Here is a 24,298-nt window from a genome sequence, read left to right as displayed (position 1 = left end):
CAGAGTCCCATGTGGGGCTCGAACTCATGAATCGTGAGATCATGACCTGAGCCAAAGTTGGACACTTAACCGACTGAGCCAACCAGGTGCTCCAATAATCTGAATTTTTATGTGTGCTCCGGCTACTTCTGTATCTCCAGAGCATAGAAAGGGGCCTGTCTCACAGCAGATGTGTAGTAAATAGCGTTTGAATGAATAATGGGAGGCCAAATTGGCCATTTACTATATATGAGATAGTATGGGGGCCACCCTGAGTCCATGTTTTAAGAATTCTGCAGTTATAGATGACGAGTTTGTGAATCTTTGCTGAGAGCTTTTGGAGCACCATGTGAAATGCTTCACTCAGATGATCTCATTCAGCCCTCAGAGCCGACTCAGGAATGACATGCTTTTATTAGCAGTTGAGGAAACCAAAGCTCAAAGAAGTTAAGCTAATTTCCATAAGGTTACCTGTTGACAAAGGGGTAGAGCTGAAATTTAAACCCTGACCTCAAGCCCAAGGTCAGATTTTCTCAGTGGTTTTTAACGTATACTTCTTCCCCTTCTTTTTAAATTAGTCATTTAAACAAAATCTTAAGTCTTACATTTAAAAAAATTTTTAGCAAACATTAAAACTTTCACCTTGTCCTTTAAAGATGTGTAATTCCCACAAGCTAGAAATAGTTTTCAAGTTTTTTTTTTTTCTAACTTACCCTATGGAAACAAGTTTTCCCCTCTTCCAAATACAAGATTATATTACACGGAATGTGCATTTTATCTAAAAAAATTTTTTTTTAATATTTATTTATTTTTGAGAGAGGGAGACAGAGTGCAAGCTGGGGAGGGGCACAGAGACAGGGAGACACAGAATCCGAAGCAAGCTCCAGGCTCTGAGCTGTCAGCACAGAGCTCAACGCAGGGCTCAACCTCACGAGCTGTGTGCGAGATCATGACCTGAGCTGAACGAAGTTGGATGCTCAACCGACTGACCACCCAGGCGCCCCACGTAGTGTGCATTTGAGATGCGCTATGGCATCTGACGCTGTGCAGCCACAGAATACGACCTAGCTTGTTAGGACACCGAGTCAAATAAGAGCAGGTGGGCTCTCACTTAAGCCTAGAGGAGGTTTCTGGGGTGAAAGATGTGTGTATGGTGGTTGCGATACGGAAATCGGCTCTCTGCTGTCTAATTTTTTGCACATTCTGGAGGAGAGCAGAGTCATCACAGAAATGTTACTGAACGTCAGGTCTGAGTAGGAATCGGTTTGTTTAGTTGTCTGTGATTAATAATGGTTAAAAGTTTTAATTGAGTGAGCAGAAGCAGGAAACGAGAGATGGCTTGGAAAACACTGGAACGTTTGGAAACATATCGCTAGCCTATCTTTGGCGATTTCTCCGTCTTGAGTGTTTCATGATCAGTTTGTGACTTGACGTCAGGTTCGGAGTGTAACGCTTACTGACCTACTCTGACAGCTGATCCACTGAATTTTTCATGTGTGTGCCTAGGGTCAGATGTGATTAAGCAGCAGGTCCTCTGGATTCGCCCTTGCTTTGAGCAGTAGCGGTACCTATTGGCCATTTCGGTAGTGGGTGTTGGCGTTTTTTCACTAACTAAGCTACTTGACTCATTTCTCTCTCTTTCCCATCTTCCCATAGACACAAGCCTTTCTTATTACAACCCATTATAGAATTACATTCAGAGGACACACTGCAAATTGGCAAGTACCCTTAACCTAAGTAATACAGTATGGGCTACCTCTCTGCTTTTCTTCCCCTTTCTTTTTAAAGATGTGTGTGTGTGTGTGTGTGTGTGTGAGCCTGCGCATCTGAGTCTGCGCGTGTGTGCACATGAGGTCACAGGGTGTATACTTCTGCATCACATTTACTGTGAAGGAACTTGAAACAATTTTTTGTATGGCCCCTCTTAGATGTCCATAGGTCCCAATCTTAAATCTTTTGAAAAACATTTCAGTGAGTTGCAAACATTTCAAATATAGGAGCTTTTTCCCGAAAATCTTTTCCTTGGAAAAATCCAGTCCGGCAGCCTCAGACCCTGACTCCTACATGGCTGCTTCGCTGAGAGGGAATGCACACCCCCACCACTGTTGTCTCGTACCTGACCCGCTTCACCTGTTACGTTAGGTCCTTGGCCCCGGGGCTCAGTTTTTCCCCGTAAGTTTTCAGTATGAGTGTTTCCAACAACTCTTTCCTCCCTTCTAAGCCTTTAAAACTAAGATCACAAACACTCTTCCAGAATGTCCCATTGTGTTCAGTGTGTGTTCAGTGTGACAGAGAAGTTCAAGGGGCTTATTAATAATTCAGGTCAGGAAACATGCTCAGAGAGGATGGCCTTAGATGGTGGGCACAGATAACACAGGAAACATCAGGCAACTAGACAGGCTTCTACACCAGCACAGTGCCCTCGTCACGCTCCTAGTGAACAGACTCCCACATCTCCTCCATCCTTTGTTTCCGTCGTACAAATTTTAAGTAGAACCTCCTCAGGCTTTGCCATTGGCTGGCACGTCTGCTTTCTCTACATTGTAGCCGTCACACTTTTCTGTGTATTTGGTTAATATTTGCGTCAGAAGGATTAGCTGTAATGAAAGGGTTAGCCCTTTGCGTTGCCTTCGACCCATCAGTGTAGAAACAGGTCAAGTAGAAAGTAAAGACCCTGCGTAATCTCTCCCCCCACCACGACCACCACCGTGCAGGGTGTTTTCTCCTGTGGATGGACAGTGTACCTAGAGGCAGGTAAATATCACGCGTAAGAAAATACACATGTAAATAGAATCCCGTGCCCGGCCTGCAAAAGGTTCAGTAAATTTTTGTTGAAGGAATGTATGCATATATTGAATAAATAAATATATATGATGTAGATCAACATGCATTTGTTGAAAGAGGGAATCTATACTTCTATAAATAAATAAATACAGTTTTATGTATAATTTTAGTAAAGCGAATCATTTACACGTACTGTTTTGAAACTTGTTCTTCGTGCATCCTAGTGAAGCATGGCTGTCTTCATGTTGCCATATTAGATCTACCTCGTTATTTCTGGTGACTTCGTAGTACTCCTCTGCATGGAAATTCCATTTTACTTAACGTATTCGCTACTGATGGTCCTTTAGATTGCCGCCTTCTTTATGGTTTCCTGTGAAACAGTTTTGTAGAAAGCCTAGTTATATGTGCATATTTGCAGGAATTGCCAGTTCAAAAAATTGTACCTTATGAATTCTAATAGCTACTGCCAAGCCGTGCTTCAAGACCCTTTCGACTAATTTGTATTTTCACTAGAGTAGATGAGGGTTCTCTTTCCCTACACCCTCGCTAACACTGGCTACTACCATTTTAAAAAATTTCTGCCAGTCTGCCAAATCTATGAATTAAAAAATTTTGTGTAACTTTTTTTGTTTGTTTTAAATTTTTTATAACTTTGAACGTGCTAGTGGAACGGAGTACCCTTCCTTCTGTTGGCCTGTGGGATTTCTTTGTAAATTTCCTTTGCTCATATATTTTCCAGTTGCATTGTTTCATTTTCTTTTCAATTTATAGGAATCCTTTACAACATAAAGCAGTGTTCTTTGATATAAATCCCTCATCAACTGTTGATTGGCAGATTTCTTTCCTAGCCTTTCACTTGGTTTTTAACTCTGGGTTTGTGTCTTGTGTAGGCAAATTTTCTAGTCCTGTCCTTGATAGTTTTTGATCTTGCCATCATACTGGGAGAGGGACAGTTGAAATAAAAATTAATGAAAATACAAATGTGAGTGAAAATTTGAGAAAAGTGATAGGCGATGATAACACTGACACACTTTCATTGAAAAATTGCCCTATTTCATTAAACCTTTGAGGCTGTGATTGCAAGAATCACACTATTTATTTTCCATCAGGAAAGAAAAGGTGCTGATAAGTTAAACCGAAACGTTATTGACTGATGCATCCTCATTTCAGAAATGTGAAACTGAGAAAAAATATGCATCTTGAAATTGATCATTTCTTAAAGCTGAAATATGCATGAGGTGAAACTTAAAAGTATCTAAATGGGCACACAATGAAAAGTAAGTCCGAATGAGTAAATCAAGGGGGACGTCTGGGTGGCTCAGTCAGTCAAATGGCCAAGTCTTGATTTGGGCTCAGGTCAGGATCTCACAGTTCATGAGTTTGAGCCCTGCACTGGACTCTGTGTTATTAGCACAGAGCCTGCTTGGGATTCTTTCTCTCCCTCTTTCTCCACCCTTACCGCACTCTCCCCCCCGCCGCCATCTCTCAAAATAAATAAGTAAATGAACCTCCATGTACCCATCACTGAACTTTTAACTGTGGCCAATTTCATCCGTTCCAGTGGTTCTAAAAGTGTAGTCCTGGACTAGTGACATCACCACTGCGAAGCATTTGTTGGAAATACAGATGTCTAGCTTTTGAAAGAATTTGAGAAAATGTCTACTTCTGGAAGATCTGCTACATCAGAAACCCGGGGGGTAGAAGCCATCAGTCTGTTTTAACAAGCCCGCCAGGTGATTCTGATGACTGCCAAAGCTCGAGAACCACTATAAGAAACCATGCTGTCCGATCTCTGTGGGAGTATTTTCAAGCAAATGTTATCATTGTATTTGTAAATACTTTAGAAGCTATTGTCTTTTAAACATAGTATCTCACAAATTGGCACGACATCTAGAGAGTGGCCAGCCGATCGGTACCAATACTTAAATAGGTTACCCTTTGACCTCCTAATTCTACTCCTAGAGACCTACTTAACTGGACAGGTGCTTCATGAGGTCTATACATGCTCATCGCAGTGCCTCAGATGGAGAAAATTTGGAGATACCACAGGCCTAATCGTGAGGGCTTGGCTGAGTAAGTTGTTTTATCCACTGATGGAATGCTAGGAAATCATTACAGACGATGATGTCATTGATATTACTGTTAAGTAGGAAAAGCAGTTTTCAAAAGAAGAATTGGCCCTGTTTTCTTTTTCCTGTGTGATGTGTGTGTACGTATTTGTGTGACAGAAAATGTGCCTATGTTGTGTGTATGGGTTTATGTTGTTATGTATAGAAGAAAGACTGGAATGTTCTATACCAAAACATTAATAGTTGGAAGATGTGATTTTCGTTCATTCCACCCTCCTCTTTCCTGATTTTTTTTTTCCTTTTTGCAGTGGGACATGTATTTGTGTAATGGAGAAAAAATAATTTAATTTTGAAAAGAAATCCATTGAAATGATCATCTCTGGATGAATTTCTGTTGAAATGATAATCTCTTTCCAGATGGACACCTGTTGGATTCAAAGAGCTATGCCATTATTGGAGCAGATCTCCGAGATTCACCTGAACTCGAAGAGAAGCTAAAGAAATGGAACATGAATCCACAGTGAGATCTTGTTTTAACCTCTTACGTGTTTGTGATTTCATGCGAATACGAAATAAGGTCAGGTGAAAGTGCAGCATGAGACCCGTGTTCCGTTTTTAATTCTGAAATGTTTATCATTTCATGGCTATGAGGGAGGTTTTCGAAGTTTTTGAGAAGCAATGTTTCTCCTGTTTTCACATCAGAATCACGTGTATTGCTTTTATAACAGACTGATGCCTAATACCATAAAGTTGGAGAGAAGATAATTATATGTATAGAAACCTACAACTGCAGGGCGCCTGGGTGGCTCAGTTGGTTAAGCGTCCAACTCTTGATTTCCGCTCAGGTCATGATCTCACGGTTGGGGAGATCGAGCCCCATGTCAGGCTTTGCGCTGACAGCTTGGAGATTATATTAAGTATGCGTGTGAAAGCAGTTGAACGGAAATTGGCGCATAAGCTATAATCTGTAGATTGTTACAGTTGCAGTGGTAACCAGCAGCAACCCGCTGCGAACGTAGAAACACACCATTTGGGCAAATGTGCTACATAGCCAGGGAAATAATCACTTACAAATCAGGAGAGCTCTTGGGATGCCTGCGTGGCTCAGTTGGTTAAGCATCCAACTTCTGATTTCGGCTCAGGTCGTGATGTCCTGGTTCATGAGATTGAGCCCCACATTGGGCTCTGTGCTGACAGAGCCTGCTGGGATTCTCCCTCCCTCTCTCTCTGCTCCTCCCCTGCTTGCCCTCTGTCTCTCTCAAAATAAGTAAATACACTTAAAAAAAATTAATCAGGGGAGCTCTTGATAGGCAAGTTTGCCTCACTTCTGGAGATCTACAAAATGCATAAGGAACAGCGGCTATTACAAGTATTAGAATTACATCCATAATTCTCTGGGGTTCATTTGTGCTCTGTGTTTTCCTCCGTGGGCTGTTTTCGCTTCGCTTAGACTTCTCTTCTGAAAAGTATTAATCCTGTTTTTAATATTGGCGAAGCTACCTCTTAAAACTACACTGTAAACGTGTTTAACTTTTCATTTTCAAATAATTCAAATTTGTAAAAAAAAAGTTGCAAAAACTGTACAAGAAATTCCCACGTAGCCTTCTCCACCTGGCTTCCCCCCATGTGGTAATACCATATGTAATAGTCGGTGCCTTTTGCATTAAAAAGGTTTTTGGAGGGGCACGTGGGTAGCTCAGTCAGTTAAGCATCCGACTTCAGCTCAGTTCATGGTCTCATGGTTCGTGGGTTCGAGCCCTGCATCAGGCTCTGTGCTGACAGCTTGGAGCCTGGAGGCCTGGAGCCTGCTTCAGATCCTGTGTCTCCCTCTCTCTCTGCCCCTCCCCTGCTTGTGCTCTGTCTCTCAAAAATAAATAAACATTTAAAAAAATTTTTTAAATCAATAAAAACATTTTTGGAACTGTTTTTCTCTAATTACCAACCTACTGAGGTTTTGAAACTTTTTTTTCCACTCACTCACTTCTTCTAATCGTTCCTATTGATATAATCTCGGGTTTTAGACTTAGTTTAAAAAAAATTGCTTACTTTAAACTTCCTTTTAATGTTTTTCTTTCTGATTTTCAACTTCATCTGCAACTTGGACTTCATTGTCTATCCTCTGGATTTAGTTCTCTCATTCTTTGTACCATGACCCAGTTGGGTCCAGAGAGCATTTGTAGATACATACATATATATGTGTGTATTTGTATACACATACATATATTTTTATTTTAGAGAGAGAGAAAGAGAGCATGTGCAAGTCAGGGAGAGGGGTAGAGGAAACGAGAGAGAGAGATAAGATCCCAAGCAGGCTGCATGCTCAGCACGGAGCGCAACACAGGGCTCAATCCCATAACCCTGGGATCATGACCTGAGCCGAAATCAAGAGTCAGATGCTCAACTGACTGAGGTGCCCAGGCGCACCTGGATATATATTTTTAATTTCTTTTAGTGTTTATTTATTTTTGAGAGAGAGTGCGAGCACGAGCCGGGGAGGAGCAGAGAGAAAGGGAGACACGGAATCCGAAGCAGGCTCCAGGCTCTGAGCGGAGAGCAGAGCCCGATGTGGGGCTCGAACCCATGGACTGTGAGATTATGACTTGAGCTGAAGTTGGATGCTTAACCGACTGAGCCACCCAGGCACCCCTGGATGTATATTTTTAAGTTACTTGAGTTATACAACATTTCCTTGTCAAAAAAAGAAAAAAAAAAAAGGGAAATCCTGATAAACAGTAACAGTGGATAGTTGGGACTGTCAGGTCAAAGCCATTTGTGGGTAGCCTTTCTCTCTAGCGATCATGAGTCCAGGCACTGAGTCTAACTGCATGGGTTACATTCTGACACTAACGTACACGATGTTCTTTTCAGCAAATTTCTTGGGTATTTTCAGTTCAGACAATTTACTTGTTTTGAAATTCCCTGCCAATAAAAATAGGCAAAAATAACCTACGTGCTTTGTGAGAAAACTAGCAACCAGCCATGAGGAACAGCAGCGTAAAGGGGCAGAGAAGGAGGAGGATCCAGTAAAGGAGTCAGAAGGAGCAGGAATAAATCAGCAGAGCTCACATAATTTAGGGCTGCCTGTGTTCCCTTCCAACATGTAAAGCTTTTAGAGATTTCTGTAGGAGTTTATTGCTTTTCCTGTTTCGTAATTTGTTCGTTACTTCGGGTCTGGTAACTCAGACCACATACTAATGTGTCATTTGCTGAAGACTGCTCGTGTTGTTTTTAATTCTTGATGATAAAGTTTGTGTAAGAAGAATTAGATTCTGTTGAAGGGATAGCAGTATTTCTGCATTTTATCAGTCAGCTTTTGACGTGTACCAAAATCTCTGCAGCCTCAGCGGTCTCGAACAACTCACAATTCAGAGCAGTTCACAAGTTGCTCAGGATTGTGTGAGTTGACCATTTGGACTGGGATTAGCTGGGTGGTTCTTCCACTGGAGCCAGCTGCAGCTGAGGTCCCCTGGGGTTCACTCCTGTAGCTGAGATCCCCTGGGGTTCCCTCCTATGCGGATGCCTCATTCTCACGCACAGGGCCTCCCCTCCGATAGCAAGCCAGCTTGGGTTCATTGCCACACTGGTTCAGGCTTCCGAGCAAGAGGGCAAGGGCCAACGTGCAAGTGATTTTCAGCTTCTGCTTGCGTCATGTTTGCTACTGTTGTATTGGCCACAGCAAGTTACAGGCCTAACCCAGATTCCAGGGGAAGGGAACTAGACTACCTGGGAGCAAGGGGTCTGCAGGGCCACCTCGTCACCATGTGCGGGCATGCCGGGGGAGAATTTGGAGCAAGCCAGACAAAACCTTGCTCAGTGCTCACGTTGTTACGGTCTGAAACTTTGGGTCACAACGGGGCTCTCCGCCTCTTACTGCCCTGATAGTTGACGTGCTATTCGGGGCTTCTCCTCTTCCTGCGGTGTGCACCCCAGGGTTTTCCTGCCCTGCCAGCACTATCCGTGGCTGCCGTTAGAGTCCCGATTTGATGAATACATACTTATGTGCCTTTTTTCTTCTCTGAAGATTGCCAACACTGCTGATAACGGAACGCGTGCTGGTTTATATGACTCCGGAGCAGTCGGCCAACCTTCTCAAGTGGGCAGCTAACAGTTTTGAGACAGCTATGTTCATAAACTACGAACAGGTAAAAGGAAGCTCAAGACCTTTGCGTGCTGTATGCGTTCGCGTGCTGGCTAACCCTCTCTGAGCAACTTCAGTATAAATTTCCACTCACTCTTTTCCTTCCGCCTCTGGCCACACACATATCTCCTTTTTAATCGATTCTAGCAATTCCCAGCGTTCCTGATTTCTTAACTTCCTGCAAACTCACAGCCAGGGTTTTTGGAACTTCTCTCTTGGCCTTTACAAAAACTTTGTAAAGTTCACATTTTACCGTTGTATTAATTATAGAGTCATAGACCGCGATGGAAGGAATTTTGGCTAACATATGGGTGTCAGGGTAGCGAACCCTGATTCCTTCCGAGGCAGGCAGGTGACGCAGTGGAGGGAGTTGGCCAGGTGTAAGGCAGACAGGAGTGCTGGGGACGCTGGTGAACCACAGTTCACCCCTGCTCAGTGCCACCTCGTTCCCATGTGGACATGGGAGCCTCGAGTTGAGAACCCCCAATTTTTCAGGAGAAGCTACAGTGTAGAATTTTAACGTAAAATTCCTAATTTGTAAGATCCCCGAGTTTGGCCCGCTGGTTGCCTGTTTTTCTCTTCTGATGTGGTGGGAAGTGTTCTGTTTTAGAGCTTTGGAATTATTCAGCGTGGGTCCGAGTCCTGGCCCTGGCTCTTATGATTGGCCGGGTGCCCTTAGGCAGAATTGTAGGGTGGTTGGGAGTCCATGCTCTGGAGGTAGATTGCCTAGCTGTGTGACCTGGACAAGTTTCATAACCTCTCCGTGCCGTCTCTTTATCAGGAAAATGAGAATAATAACAGTCCCGACGTTAATAGGGTGTAGTGAGGAGTAAGCGAGTTAATTTGTACAGGAGCGTTTTCAGGATTGCCCGGCTGCTGAGCAGGTTATTAGCTGTTATTTGGATCTTCCTGAGCCCCAGGTCCTTGTTTTTGTTTTCGATTTGTTTTTAAAGTTCTCTACTTATTTTGAGAGGGAGCATGAGCAGGGAAGGAGCGGGGTGGGGGTGGGGGTGGGTGGAGAGAATCCCAAGCAGGCTCTGTGCTGGCAGCCTGGAGCCTGACACGGGGCTTGATCCCACGAACTGTGAGATCATGACTTGAGCCGAAATAAGGGTTGGATGGACGCTCAAGTAACTGAACCACCCCGGTGCCCCCGCCAGGGCTTTATTTATAAAGGGATAACTTCTCTGGACTATTACGAGAGTTCATGAGATGATGTGTAGCGGGGGGCACGTGACTGAATACATGGTGGCTAATTTCATTTTAAGTTTATTGATTTTATTCTTTTCATCTCATTTTATTTTTAAATTCCATTACGGATGAGAGCAGTAAAGGCTTTGCCCCGTGTCACATAATTATGGACAGATCTAAGGCTAGACCTTGGTTGACTTTCTCACCCCTTCATGCTCCAGGCCACATTCCTGTAGCGGTGGTTCTTGGTTGAGTTTTCTTCCTTCCCTCTGTGTAACTGGGGGCATTCCTCAGACTCAGTCTTCAGTCCTGGTGAGTGGACATAATGGTAGCTGGCCTCATCTGGCTTCTGTAAGTCCTGGGAATCTGTCTTTGCTTGCAGAATACCAGGACTGGGGAAAATGAATTCTGCTTGCTTTCTTTTTTAAATTTATCTTTTTTTTTTTTTGGCGTTTGTTTATTTTTGAGAGAGAGAGAGAGAGAGGGCATGAGCAGGGCAGGGATAGAGGGAGAGAGAGACACAGGATCTGAAACAGGCTCCAGGCTCTGAACCGTCAGCACAGAGCCCGACGCGGGGCTCAAACTCACGAACTGTGAGATCATGACCTGAGCCGAAGTCGGCCACTTAACCGACTGAGCCACGTAGGTGCCCCTGAATTCTGCTTTGTTTTCACACGTTGTGGGTGTTCACCCTGCTCTGTTCACCTTGTTTCATTGGTGCATTCTCTTATTCAACATCATATAGCAATGGTGGATGAAGTGAATCTTGACCACGGACCCAGTCACTTGGGAGCAAGCCTGGGGATGTGTCCGTTTTAACTTAATTCAGCAATTTCCTAACAAATGCAAACCATCAGCCTCCTCAGGTGTACTAATTGCTCACATGCCTTCCGTGATTTCCTAATCAGTATTTTAAAATGACAAAAACCACATGAATGATGAAAAAAAAATTTTTTTAAATATTTATTTATTTTTTAGAGAGAGAGCGAGCAGGGGAGAGGTAGAGAGACAGACAGAATCCCAAGCAGGTTCCATGCTGTCAGCACAGAGCCCAGTGCGGGGCTCAAACCCACAAACTGTGAGATCATGACCTGAGCCAAAAATCAAGAGTCGGTCGCTTACCGACCGAGGCGCCCTGAGTGATGCAGATTTCAGTACTGATATAATAAGGGTGGCGAACTTGTAGAAGTTGCTTGCTATATATATAGCAGGCACCTTCCATGAGTGTGACCTGTATTAACCGACTTGTCACAGTAACCGGGGTGTGGCGGGTGTGGCCGGTGAGGGGACCGAAGCACAGAGGGATTGGACAGCTTGCTGCCCACGGCCGCACGGCCTCACGGCTGGTAAGTTTCAGGCCAGGATTCAGACCCAGGCAGGAAGACGACGGAGCACGTGCTCACAGGCACCCAGTGTGACCATCCGTGCCACGTAAGCCTCACACGTCCACCGAGAGAGAGTGATGCTGCTTCTTGCCTGCCACCGTCGTCACAGGAGCTCTGGGAATCATTTCGTATAGTAAACTGTTGACGTTTTGGGACAAAGTAATAATACTGCGCAGTGTATTATGTACGTTTTGTGACATTTGTGCATATAGATACATTAATGGTTTTTTTGAAGTGGTAAATGGGGGGCACATGGGTGGCTCAGGCAGCTAAGCATCTGGTTTTGGCTCAGGTCATATCTCACGGCTCATGAGTTCGAGCCCCACGTCGAGCTCTGGGCTCACAGCTCGGAGCCTGGAGCCTGCTTCGGATTCTGCGGTTCCCTCTCTCCCTGCCCCTCCCCTCGTTCATGCTCTGTCTCTCTCAAAAACGAATAAGCATTGTAAGAAGGGGGTTTTAAGTGGTTTCTCATTAGATAAGTAACACCACATGCAAAACTTCAAAAAACAATCAAATAGTACAAAAGGGTATGCAGGGAAAGGTAAGTGTCTCTTCTACCCCAGACCTTAGTGAGTCCTCCAACCTGGGAAGCAACACTGCCAGATTCCAGAATTATTTTGTGCATATGTAAACGTAGCTAGAGATTTTTTTTCTTAAGGGCAGACAGGAGCATGTTATGCACATCCCTCTGTACTGTACTTTTCGAGAGTCTGTTATCTGACAATCATTCCACATCTGTATCTGTGTCTGTATGTGTGTTTCCATCTGTACCTACATCTACTCGGATGTCCTCTTGCTGTTTTCATGGCGATGCAATATTTCACTAAACGACCATGCCACAGCTGCTTTAACCCCAGCGGATGGGCATGTGAGTCCTTTCCGTCATAGGGCCCGTTACACATCATGCTGCGGAGTAAACCCTCTTGCACCTGGCGTGCACGTGGGAGTCTACCTGTGGAGCAGCCGCTCAGTGGTCTGACCGGCTCCCAAGCCGAGCGCACACCGCCCGGTTGCCCCGCAGGGGGCGGCAGCAGACGACGCTCTCGTCGGCCCTGCGTGCCGTGCCTGCACCCGACTCCGTTGACTGCACTGGGTATTAGCAAACATCAGCCTTGACGGCTCAGAAACAGAATACTGCTGTCTGATTTTGCGTATTCGAGAAGCCCTTCTGGCATTGCCCAGCCTCCTCTTTCCCTTCCCAGGTGAACATGGACGACCGGTTCGGACAGATCGCGATCGAAAACCTGCGGAGGCGACAGTGTGACCTGGCGGGAGTGGAGACCCGCAAGCCGTTAAGAGTCACAGGTCGGAGAGCAGGGCGGGGACATCCTTTGGTACCCTTAACCCGCCAGGGAAGGGCACACTCCCTTCTCAGATCAGAGAATGTGAGAAGCCCTGTCGAGTGCCCACCTGAACAGGCAGCTGGGGTTCCACGTGGCCCACTGGTTCGTCACACTAAAGAAGTCCAAGACCTGGGCCGCCATCTTGGTTTGGAAAATACACATTCACATTTCCCATATCCTATTATTCCAGTTTTTCAGTATGCATATTTTCAAACAACATGAAAGTAGAGGGAACGGTAGGACGAAAACCCATGTCCCGTCAGCCAACTTTGGTGATTCACATTTTTCAATATTGTTTTATTTATCCCCATTTTTCGTCGGTGTTGTCACTGGAATATTTTAAGGCACATCCAGAGAGTATAGCATTACCCCCATAAATACTTCCATGTGAATCTCCTACCAGTAAGCATTTTCTTCCCCCACCCCGGGATAATGGTAACATCCTTACTGTACCTCACACATCAGCCGAAACTCCTCCATAGCACCTACTCCACAGTCCGTGTTTGGATTTCCCCAGTTGTTTAAAAAAAAAAAAACAACAGAAAAAAATTCTATAGGTGGTGTGTTTGAAACAGGATCCAAACACGGTCCAAACTTTGTACTTGACACGTCCCTTACATTTCTTAGAATGTGTAATAGAGACTTTAAGTCTCTTTTATTTATTGTTTTTTAGTTTGTTTGGTTTTTTCTTTTTTTTTTGCTGAAGAGACACCACCCACCCCTGCCCCTATTAAATAGGTGAGATATGTCACCTTACCCCTCGAACGCATTCAAACACTCTTGCTCACGGAGGAGTTCCTTCCTTTATTTCTCTTTAAATGTACATTAGTGACTTCTCTCCCATGATAACAATGCATGTTCGGTGTAGAAAATTGTAAAAGAAAAAGAAGAAAGATGGGGGCTGGGACGGGCTTTTGAAAAAGGAGTCCTCTGAGACAAGTTCTCATGTGCTCCAAGAGTGCCTTGGATTTGTGCAACAGTGCCTCGTACCTTGCCTTTTCTCTCCGCTGCACATTCTAGAAAGAACGGCTCCTGTCGAATGGGTGGGAAGCAGCATCAGCCGTCGACGTGATGGAAGCGTACAGCAGACGGCCTCAAGCTGAAGCGAGCAGGTGCGGACTGGCGAGAGTTAGTTTCACGGCGAACAATTCTGATTGATTAAAGGCATAACTGTCTTTAATGTAAACACAAACACAAAACAAACCTCAAACCTCCAACCCTCACTAGATATATTTGAACCATGTTAATCTGCTAACACAGGCTAAACCATAGCACCTTGAGAGGAACTCATTAGCCACTAACGGAGATAGGGTTTGTGGCAAAGCAGGTTATTTTGGTCAAAACGAGCAGTCACAACTGTCGCACTCTCAGAGCACCCTGTGCGGTGGCAATTCTGCACAATCCCTGTGTTTTACAGATTTTTTCTGTGAACTTATTTTTATTTTAAGAGAGAGAGCGCGAGTGGGGAAGGGGCAGCGAGAGAGGGAGAGAGAGAATCCCAAGCCGGGTCTATGATGTCAGTGCAGAGTCCGAGGTGAGGGCCTTGAACCCATGAACTGTGAGGTCGTGACCTGAGCCAAAATCAAGAGCCGGACGGACGCTTAACCGACCGAGCCACCCAGGCGCCTCTTTGTGTATATATTTTAAAGCTTCTATTTAAATGCTCTTTTGAAAAAAATCATACAAGCACGTGATAAAACAAAACAGAAGACGACAGTGTGGAGTACAAAGACCAACCCTTCCATCCTGCTCCCCTCACCACGAGTCTACCACCTTCTCTCAAGAGACAAGTGCCCTTGCCTGTGTCTTCCAGAAGTGAGCTATGCATGTGGAAGCACGTATGTCCCCCACTTGCTCTTTACGTAGATAGTAGCGCACTCTGCACGTTATTTACTCTACAGTTTGCTTTTCGAATTCCACGGTAAGCCTTAGAGACTGTTCCAGGTCGGTGCACACAGACCCATCGCATTCTTTCAGATAGCTGCATATCCTCCAGTTGTGTGAGTGTGCCATAACCTCTTGAACCCAGCTCTCCTCGGTTACAGCTATGATGCAGCTGTGAGGCTGCAGTCAATATTCTGGAACGTACACCTTTGTACATACAGGGTAAACTCTTAAAGGCAGAACTGCTGAGTGAAACGGTGTACGTTTTAAATGCGGGGTGGGGGGGGGCACCTGGCTGGCTCAGTCGGTAGAGCATGCAACTGACTCTGGATCTCAGGGTCCTGAGTTCAAGCCCCACATTGGGTGTAGGGCCTACTTAAAAAACAAAACAAAAAAAAAAAAGGAGGGCGCCTGGGTGGCTCTGTCAGTTAAGCATCTGACTTCGGCTCAGGTCACGATCTTGCGGTCTGTGAGTTTGAGCCCTGCGTCAGGCTCTGTGCTGACTGAGGGGGGAATGGGGGGGGGTAAGCATCTGCATGATGAAACAAGGCGTTCCTTGAAACTGGCAAACTCTTGAGGCCCCCGTGGATGTTCTAAGAAAGGGACAGGAGCAGACAGTTGCCACCTGCCTCCTGTGGGAATTCTGCAGTCCTCAAACTGCCTGCAAGGCCTGGGGCTTCAAGGGTTCAAGGAGGTTGTGCATATTTATTACTAATGTGGGATGTGGGAGAGAGAACACTGATGTGAAACCTCGTCTAGTTAAAGGTTATCGAGCCCAAGCAACATTTCTGAAAGTCTGAAAGGGAAGCTGAAATATACGATAAAAGCCAATGAGCAAATATTACTAAGAATAAGATTGTCAGGGCTCCTGGGTGGCTCAGTTGGTTAAGTGTCCAGTTTTGGCTCAGCTCATGAATTCACGGTTCAGGAGTTCAAGCCCCATATTGGGCTGTGTGCTGGCAGCTCAGAGCCTGGAGCCTGCTTCAGATTCTGTGTCTCCCTCTCTCTCTGCCCCTCCCCTGCTCACATTCTCTCTCTCCCTCTCTCTCTCTCTCTCTCTCTCTCTCAAAAATAAAATAAACATTAAAAAGAAAAATAAAAAAAGAAGAATATGATTATCTAATAATTCTTAAAAAAAAAACCCTCCTACTCTTAATAAAAACTTCCGGTCCTTAAAAACAACAACAACAACAAAAAACGTGCTCTTAGAATCTTCTACCTGCAGGTGGCTGTCATAATTTAGAAGGATGTTCTGACATGGGCTGGCATGGCATCATTTTTCTAAGCTATGCCAGCTCCTCTCTGTGGGAAGAGACAGAAAATCACCCGGGAGCAGACTGCTGGTCTTCAGGGGCTCAGGTGAAAAGACCTGCCGAAGGTCATGGAATGAGAAGCAAGGACACAAGCAAGGAGGCTTAAGAGAAACCTCAGTGCAGAAGGGTTCTGTCTTTCCCGGCGTGCTGTGAGGTGGGCGGAGACGGAACGGGGTTGAGGCCGAGTGAAGGGATGTGTACAAAGGGTCCCAGGCCTTCTGGAAGAAACCCCCAGCCCCAAAGTTAGGGAAGACTGTGAGAGACGAAGTGCAGTGGCCCCGGCCGAGGTCCCTGCAGGAAATATCCCTCCTGCAGGGCAGAAAAGTCCAGGCTGGCAACAGGCCACCTCAGGGCCTCAGGGTGGTTCTGACAGGTCTGGTCACCGTCACTGACACTCTATGTCCGTCAGGAGCCAACTCAGCCCAGAAGTGGAGGATGATAGCATGAGAGGCAAGAAGCGGAAACTCTAGGCTGTTGCTGGCAGGGCCTGTCCCATCAAGGACACCGTCATAGCAGCGAGCGACAGGCCCGCAGCCTGCCCGGGACCCGTGACCAGGCTGCAGTGCCAGTGGACCGGCCAGGCCAGCCAGCGCCTCCCCCACCCCACCCCGACACCTGGCACTTGAAAGCAGGACAGCCCCATTTGAACTTCACAACATGACACCGAAGTTCCAGATCCCCTTTTTATCACCGTGCAACTCAACTGCTTTTCTTTCCTGCTCGGGACCATGCCGATCAGTCTCATCATGTCTCAGATCATACATACAGACGTTCGTACACAGATCTGCTTCAGTTCTCGCCGATGAGGCTTTGTTTTGTTTTCCTCTTTAAGCAAAGCACTTTAAGAAGATTTTATTTTGTTACCTGTAACAGATCTTCACTGAGGACTTCTGTTTTCTCAGCTCTGTGGGAAAAAATGAAAAGCTCAGAGTCAGAAATCCAGAAATGCAAAGGAACTCGTGAAATGTAACAATTATTATCCCAGAGTTTAAAACAAAACAGCTAGGGACGGACGCCTGGGTGGCTCGGTCGGTCGAGCGTTCAACTCTTGACCTCAGCTCAGGTCATGATCCAGGGTCGTGGGATCAAACCCCACATCGGGCTCTGTGTGGAGGGTGGCGCCTGCTTGGGGTTCTCTCTGTCTCCCTCGGCCCCTGTCTCCCCCCGTTCCCCGCTTGTGTATGCATGCTCTCTCTAAAATAAAAAAATAAAAAATAAACAAAACAGGCAGAAATGAATGATAACGTGGGGAGAAATTCCACCAATGTTGACATCAGAGGGCTCCTTGAGCAAAACCAAAGAAAAAAACCAGCAAACAAAAGTCTGCAAAGAATAGCAACCCCAGACAAGAACAAAGCCTCAAGACCAGTGGCTCCCAGACCTGGGCGTGTATAGAATCACTGAGGGTGGGGAGTGTGCGGATTTAAAATGCCAGTTTCCAGGCCTCACCTCTGTTCAAAAGCAGGTCTGGAACACGATCCTGCTTCTTTAAGAGGCCCTTTCCTCCCAGAATTCCATGGCCGAGACCCACAGGCCACCCTTGGAGAAAAGACTGCTCTAGAGGCGCCTCGCTGGCTCAGTCGGTAGAATGTGCAACTCTAGATCTGGGGGTCATGAGTTTGAGCCCCACATTGGGCATGGAGCCTACTTAAAATAAATTAAATAAATAAATAAATAAATAAATAAATAAATAAATAAATAAATAAATAAATAAATAAATACAGACCGACCGACCGACCGCTGTAGAGAAGCTGAACCTTCAGTTCCTAAAATGATCATTTCTGAGCTTGACAGCCTTACTGAAACAAGTTTGTCACAAATCCAGGAACGTGATTCAATGATACACACACAAATAGTAACAACTGAGTACTCCTTCCTTCAGGCATCTCATCTTTACTTTAAAAAGAAACAAAGTACTTTCACAGCTTTCTCCCACTCATGCTTTCCAATTATCATTAACTATGTAGACCTTTCCAGAAAGCCGACCTGGCGGCCATCAATCGGCAGAGGAACATCCTGAGTTGCTCGAGCCTCAGTTGCCAGATCACGCTACTTTCCGAGGACTCCTCTGCAGTCCAAAGGGGCAGCACTGCTGCTGTACGTAATACCCAGAATGATGGCAATCGAGGTGCCACAGTGGGACTTCTGGTTCAAACAGTGATTTAAGTCGAGTCATTTGACAGCCCTGTAATCAAGTCATTTGATTACAAAGCAAATCAATGTATTTATTATCCTTTTTTTCATTTTACCAACTAGACCCTTTGCTTTCAATTTAGAGGTACTTTACCTAAAAAGGTATCTGGAGACTGAAATCTATGTGGAACATATTATACGAAAATGTTAACATACAGCTTGAAAATAAGTTGACACTATGTTTCCTACCTTTATGGACACTCAGCCACATATTACATTGATAAAATTAATTTTAGAAAGAGATCCAATATCTCTTCTTAATCAGATTTATTTCTGGGCTTTCTAGTCTGTTCCATTTATGTATCTTTTTTACGCCAATACCATCCTATTTTGATGACTACTGCTTTGTAATATACAGCCGACCCTTGACCAACATAGGAGTTAGGGGTGTTGACCCTGTGCAGTGAACAATTGGCACGTAACTTTTAACTCCCTGAAAATTTAACTACTAGTAGCTACTGTTGACCAGAAACATCACTGAGAACATAAATAGTTGGTTAATATGTATTATATGTTATGTGCATTGTTTAATGTATTCTTACAATAAAGAAAGTTAGAAAATGTAATTACTTTTTAACATTTTTTAATGTTTATTTACTTTTGAGAGAGAGAGAGAGTGTGAGTGTGTGTGTGTGTGTGTGTGTGTGTGTGTGTGTGTGTGCAGGTGAGGGACAGAGAGGCTTCAGACTCTGAGCTGTTAGCACAGAGCCCAATGCAGGGCTCGAACTCACGAACTGCGAGACCATGACCTGAGTGGAAGTTGGACGCTTAACCGACTGAGCCAGCCAGGCACCCCTGGAAAGAAAATGTTATTAAGCAAATTGTATGGAAGAGAAAATACATCTACAGTACTGTACTGCAAAAAAAAAATCTGCATATACGTGGACTCATGCAATTCAAACCCACGTTGTTCCAGGATCAAGGAGTTTGAAATCGGGAAGTGTGACGCCTCCAGCCTTGTTCTTCTAGCTCAGGATTGCTTTTGCTGTTTCAGTCGTTTGTGGTTCCATGTGGATTTTACAATTGTTTTTCTTTTTTCTGTGAAGAATGCCATTAGAATTTTGATGGGAACTGTACTGAATCTGTAGACAGCTTTGGGTAGTATGGAGGTCTTAATAATATTAAATCGTCTAAACCATGAACACAGGCTATCTGGTAAGATTACTTTTTGTGACGAATCATGAGTCTGGAATGTAACATACAAATTGGGGTGGCTCCTTCACACTAAGATACCCCCATTGGTCTATGCTATTCCCACCTTAATTTTAGGGAACCACCATGGTCCCTAACTCCCCCAATATGTGCTCCAAATGACTCGATCTTTCTCATCACTGTGTCTGGTCCAAGGCTCAGCCCTTTCTATGCTGAACTGTTTGGGAGTGTTACCAGAGAATTTGCCAGTAGAATTTTTACCCAGGGAAAGTCTAGCAATTACTCAGAATACTGGCCACGGTGCCCATTCAAAGAGTATATTAGCCACAGAAACTTGGTTTTTACTGAGATGTGATTTTTTTTTAAGTTTACTTATTTATTTTGAGAGAGACAGGGAGAGTGTGACTAGGGAAGGGGCAGAGAGAGAGGGAGAATCCCAAGCAGGCTCCTCGAGATCAGTGCCCAGAATCTGATGCAGGGCTCAATCTCACAATCTGAACCGCGAGATCATGACCTGAGCCAAAATCAAGAATTGGACACTCAACCGACTGAGCCACCCCGGCGCCCCTGAGATGTGATTTTTGATCAGATTTAAAAAATTCATGAATAAAGCAAACAGGGAGAGCAATATGTTAAGCTTATCAAGGCACCTAGAGATAGCGCAAGCCAACGATTAAAAAAAAAAAACACTTGCTAAATCAGATTGTTTTCAATCAGACATTTTGCTCCACAGACCTAAACTTTTTGTATACGGGTCTTTTTCTGCTTCGTCAGAGCCTTCTTTGTGTCCAATGTTCTGTGCTTGAAAACACACTTGAATGTTTCCTGTCTGTAACTGGGAAAACGATACAAAGCAGGAAAGCACTTCCAGCTCACCATTTTACTCTGGGGTTTGTTTTTTCCTATGCAAGCCACTGTGCAATCTCACTAGTCGCTCCAACAAGGCTTACTTACATAGGGCAGGATTTTTAAATGTATTACTTTTTGGTAAAGCATTAACTTTTTCCCTTGTAATCCCCAAAACCTACAAGCGGCAGGGCTGTGCAGGCCTCGATGTCCTCCCCGGTTCCCTTGACTGGTTGTGGTAATGGCCGCCTTTCAGTCGTGCCTAACGAGAGTCTCACGCTTACTGGGCCAGAAGAAAACGGAAACGCCCCCAACCTGAAGCAGTTCAACTTACCCGGAAAGACACAGAGGCTTACACTAGGGCACAGGGTCAAAGGAAAACCTCCAACTGGAGTGACAATTTCCAACTCTAATTGTGGACTGATTTCTGGAGAAGTTTCTGCCATCGGTACACTCAAATGCCCAACGCCACTGATATGAAACACCACCCTGCTTCCCAGGATACAGACTACTGCACGTGGGCCGCGTCCACCTGCATAACGCACGTATCATGGGACCGTGGAAATAAATGCTCAAGTCCACACCTTCAATGCATGCTGTGATCTGCCAAGCACTGTGCATGACTGACCTCTTCCCTGCGAGCCAGAGAGATCCACGGGGGCAGAGACCAAGTCTATCTCGGCCATCACTGTCCCCTTCCCCGGAGCACCCGGCTTGCCATGGCCACCTGCCTGTCACACCATTGTGGGTGCTTCGTAAATACACACTGAATGCATTAATGAAAAAGCAAATGGCTGTCCCAACAATAGAGAATGGTTTGAAAAAAAGGTCTTTGTAGATTTCAACAGAGGTAGCAAGAAAAAAATTCAATAGCAGTAGGCAGAAAAGCAGACGTGTGCGTAGAATTGCCTTCCACAGTAAAATCCACAGCGACTAAAATTAAAACATGATAGTGCCTTCCCAAGCTAATGTTTTTTGTTTTTTTTTTTTTAATGAAAGAAAGAAATACAGCAAGTAAACTACCCATATTACCAGGGGTCAGCGAACTATGGCCCACAGATCTAATCTAGCTCACTGCCTATTTTTGTACGGCAAGCTAATGGTTGTTACTTTAAAATGGTTGGGGGTGGGGGAAAGAAACTCCAAAGAGGAACATACGTACGATGCGCAAGGATGATACGAAATTCAAGTTTCGGTGTGCACAAATCAAGTGTGACTGGAGCACAGCCAGGCTGATACGTTTCTGCATCATCTACGGCTGCTTTCACACCACAACGGCAGGGTGGCGTTACTGCGACAGAGACCAGACGGCCTGTGGAGCTCAAAATATTTACTCTCTGGCTGCCTACCAACCAGGGTGCCAACCCCGGCTGCACACCAGTGATCCTCACGGGGTGTGGTGCAAACCTCGCAAGGAGGCTTTCTGGAGTCACTTTGAGGACTGGTACGTGAAGCCGGTCTGGAGGCGTGTAGCTGGCCTTCTCCGAAGTCCCGCCTCATGTTTGAGAAGCTGCTGCTAAAATGAACGGGGACGGCTGACTCTGATGATACAGTCCAAATGTGAGGCACAGCCCGATGCTGGGGACGTTGGTGACAGGCGGAAATCAGAAGTGATGTCTCTCCTCCCCCTACCCACCTCCACCTACTCCCCTCCCCAAAACCCACTGAAATATTGTAACTATTGTTCTCTTCCCGATCCTTACCGACACACCAATGTCAGGACAAGCTCTAAATAAATACAACTGCCTGGGTCAGGCGTCGGCAAACTTTTTCCGGAAAGGCCAGATCGTAAATGTTTCGGGCTTGCAGGCCACACCATTGCCGCTGCAACTACTCCGCTCTGCCGCTGAGACACAGAGGTTGTCACAGACAACATACAGACGAATGGACCTGGCCATGTTCCAATAACCGTGACTTCTGGCCGCTGAAATGTGAGTTCACATAACTTTCCTATGTCACAAAATATTCTCCTGATTTTTTTCCCAAACATTTAAAACTGCATAGTTTGCTGACCTCTGATCTGTGTACCGGTTCAGTGTGGTTTCCCAAGAAGCTTCGATCTTTTCTAATCACTCCCAATTCTTCTTACTTTGAAGGGGGATGTCTGCGCGTTCCCAACTGGCTCTTCTGAAGGCAAGCGGCGCCGCTAGCTTTTTGGGATTTCACCAGCTCTGAGCCACTCTCAGCCCGAGAGCAAAAGCTCACCTTTTACCACTCAGTCCCTCTCTCCCCAGGGATGGCAAACACACGGCCCCGAGAGCCAACACGAACTTCAAACATCAGTGCCTTCCCACTGCCCCAAGATTCTGGTGTTGATGGCTTTGGTTGACCAAGCCACACGAGAGTTCATAATTCTGTTGGTTTTTCACTTCAACCATCACTTGGGTGTATCAAAAAAAAAAAAAAAAAAAGTGAGACACGGAGAGAATTTTTAATAAACTGATTTGAAATGCTGGTTACCTGCAAATATTTAAGTGCATGTTTGAGAAAGAATATAAACTATGACCAATCAATTGAGGCATCTCAATACGGTCTACAGGGCAAAGACATACATGGTCACCGACTGCAATGAAATTTATATTTGCAGGGAAATGACAGCGGCCAGATGCATTGTGCCGGGAACCAGATTTTGAGCAACGCTGTCCTCTCCTGGTACAAGCCTTTACAAAACCCACTTGAGCCTCTGTGCCCAGTCTGGACACACTCGTCTGATTTCACAGTGAGCCAGGGAACTACTGGGTGACTTTTTCCTGTTCTGTCTCATTAGATTAGCGGTCTTCTTAAATTTCTGGGCAGTGATCTGAAGTCTACCTAACTGGATTTTAAAAGTAAAGGAACTCTATGACACTTTATAAAAATGAAACAATTTGTTACACATTCCAAAAGTAGTTTTAAAAGACTTAAAAGAGGGTTTATAGACTTCTAAAGGGAAAGTATGGGAAAAGAAAAACAGAAGACCCCCCCCCCCCCCACATAACACTGAAAAGAAAAAAGGTATTTTTCAGAGGGAAAATGATCAAAGTATTTTGGTAATAGGATGGGTGAAATATACCTAATACCTATTTGTATATACCTAACACATATACCTACGTACATAATTGCCTTCATGTTTATAGCTTTCCTAAGATTAATACCGTTTCCTTTTTACCTTAAACAACGATAACAAAACCCTGATGGCTCTTAACTGAATCTCTATGTTATTATTTGAATTCCAGTCAATAAGACGAAAGGTTATATTCTCAGATAAACGGGATTGGGTTTTATTGTCTTCCTACGCACGTAAGCTTATCCCACAGCTTTTTGTTTGGTCAGTTGGCCTTTTTCCCCCTCTGGCACACGAAATGGAATCTATTTGCTGTCCCTGCTGTAACCATGTGCTCCACCAACAATTTCTGCTCGTGGCAAAGTCGGAAGGAAGCTCGCTGCCGGGGACACTGTCCAAGTCCCTGCAGTGGTCTCCCCAGGGGAGTCATTTAGATAGTAAACCTGCTTGGGCCTGCGGGCAGCTGAGTTTGAGATTTCAAAATGTACTGAAGCAGGCAGAAATACGTGAGACCTATTTTGTAAAGGATCTCAATGCGGACAAAGCATGTGGAGCTAAATCCTATCGGGGAGGGGGGCGGTTCTGGGATGGGGGATTCAGTTTACTGCCACAGCCGGGCAAGAAGTCAGGCGGGGGCGAAAGGCCATACACAAAAAAATGTAAAGCAGAAGTGCCAAAGGCAAGGCCACACAAATTCAGGGCTCGGCTCTGACTCAGTGCCGTGGCCACCGGCAGGGAGGCACGCCGCATCTTAAGACAGGTTGTGCAAGCTCTTTTCCAAATGCTTCTCCCTAAGTCAGCACATTTGGACTTTGAAAAGCACGTTTCCATAAAAAGCGGGTTATAAATGATCATTAAGCTCTCAGTCCAGGACCCGTTGGGCTTACGGCTTATCTGAAGTGCTCATTACGCTTACAGCTTATCTAAAAGGCAGCCCTTGTAGGCGCCTATTGATTTCTCTGAGCCACTGTGAATCTA

At 45.1% G+C, this 24,298-nt stretch overlaps 2 protein-coding genes across 10 annotated transcripts in view; one reads left to right on the top strand and one right to left on the bottom strand.

Annotated features, from left to right (window-relative positions):
- LOC128313646 (leucine carboxyl methyltransferase 1-like) overlaps positions 1-13,569 on the top strand; it is a 29,207-nt gene extending 15,638 nt beyond the window's left edge. For all 4 annotated transcript variants that reach the window (XM_053213338.1, XM_053213339.1, XM_053213340.1 and 1 more), the window contains 4 exons: positions 1,636-1,697; positions 5,250-5,352; positions 8,854-8,974; positions 12,749-13,569. In XM_053213338.1, the coding sequence (XP_053069313.1) occupies positions 1,636-1,697; positions 5,250-5,352; positions 8,854-8,974; positions 12,749-13,111 (649 nt within the window). In that variant the 3' untranslated portion in view covers positions 13,112-13,569. The remainder of the gene's footprint in view (positions 1-1,635; positions 1,698-5,249; positions 5,353-8,853; positions 8,975-12,748) is intronic.
- LOC128313647 (uncharacterized) overlaps positions 10,622-24,298 on the bottom strand; it is a 61,611-nt gene continuing 47,934 nt past the window's right edge. The window contains exons 1-5 of one of the 6 annotated variants that reach the window (XR_008294627.1): positions 17,536-17,754; positions 16,951-16,990; positions 13,647-14,039; positions 13,343-13,374; positions 10,622-13,030 (exon numbers count right to left, since the gene is read on the bottom strand). The gene's annotated coding sequence lies outside the window, so the exon portion shown is untranslated. The other 5 variants (XR_008294626.1, XR_008294628.1, XR_008294624.1 and 2 more) reach the window with 5 other exon arrangements.

Source organism: Acinonyx jubatus, chromosome E3 (assembly GCF_027475565.1).
Source record: "Acinonyx jubatus isolate Ajub_Pintada_27869175 chromosome E3, VMU_Ajub_asm_v1.0, whole genome shotgun sequence".
NCBI lineage: Eukaryota > Metazoa > Chordata > Mammalia > Carnivora > Felidae > Acinonyx > Acinonyx jubatus.
Note: the sequence above shows the minus strand (reverse complement) of the source record. Positions and strands in the feature narration are given on the sequence as shown.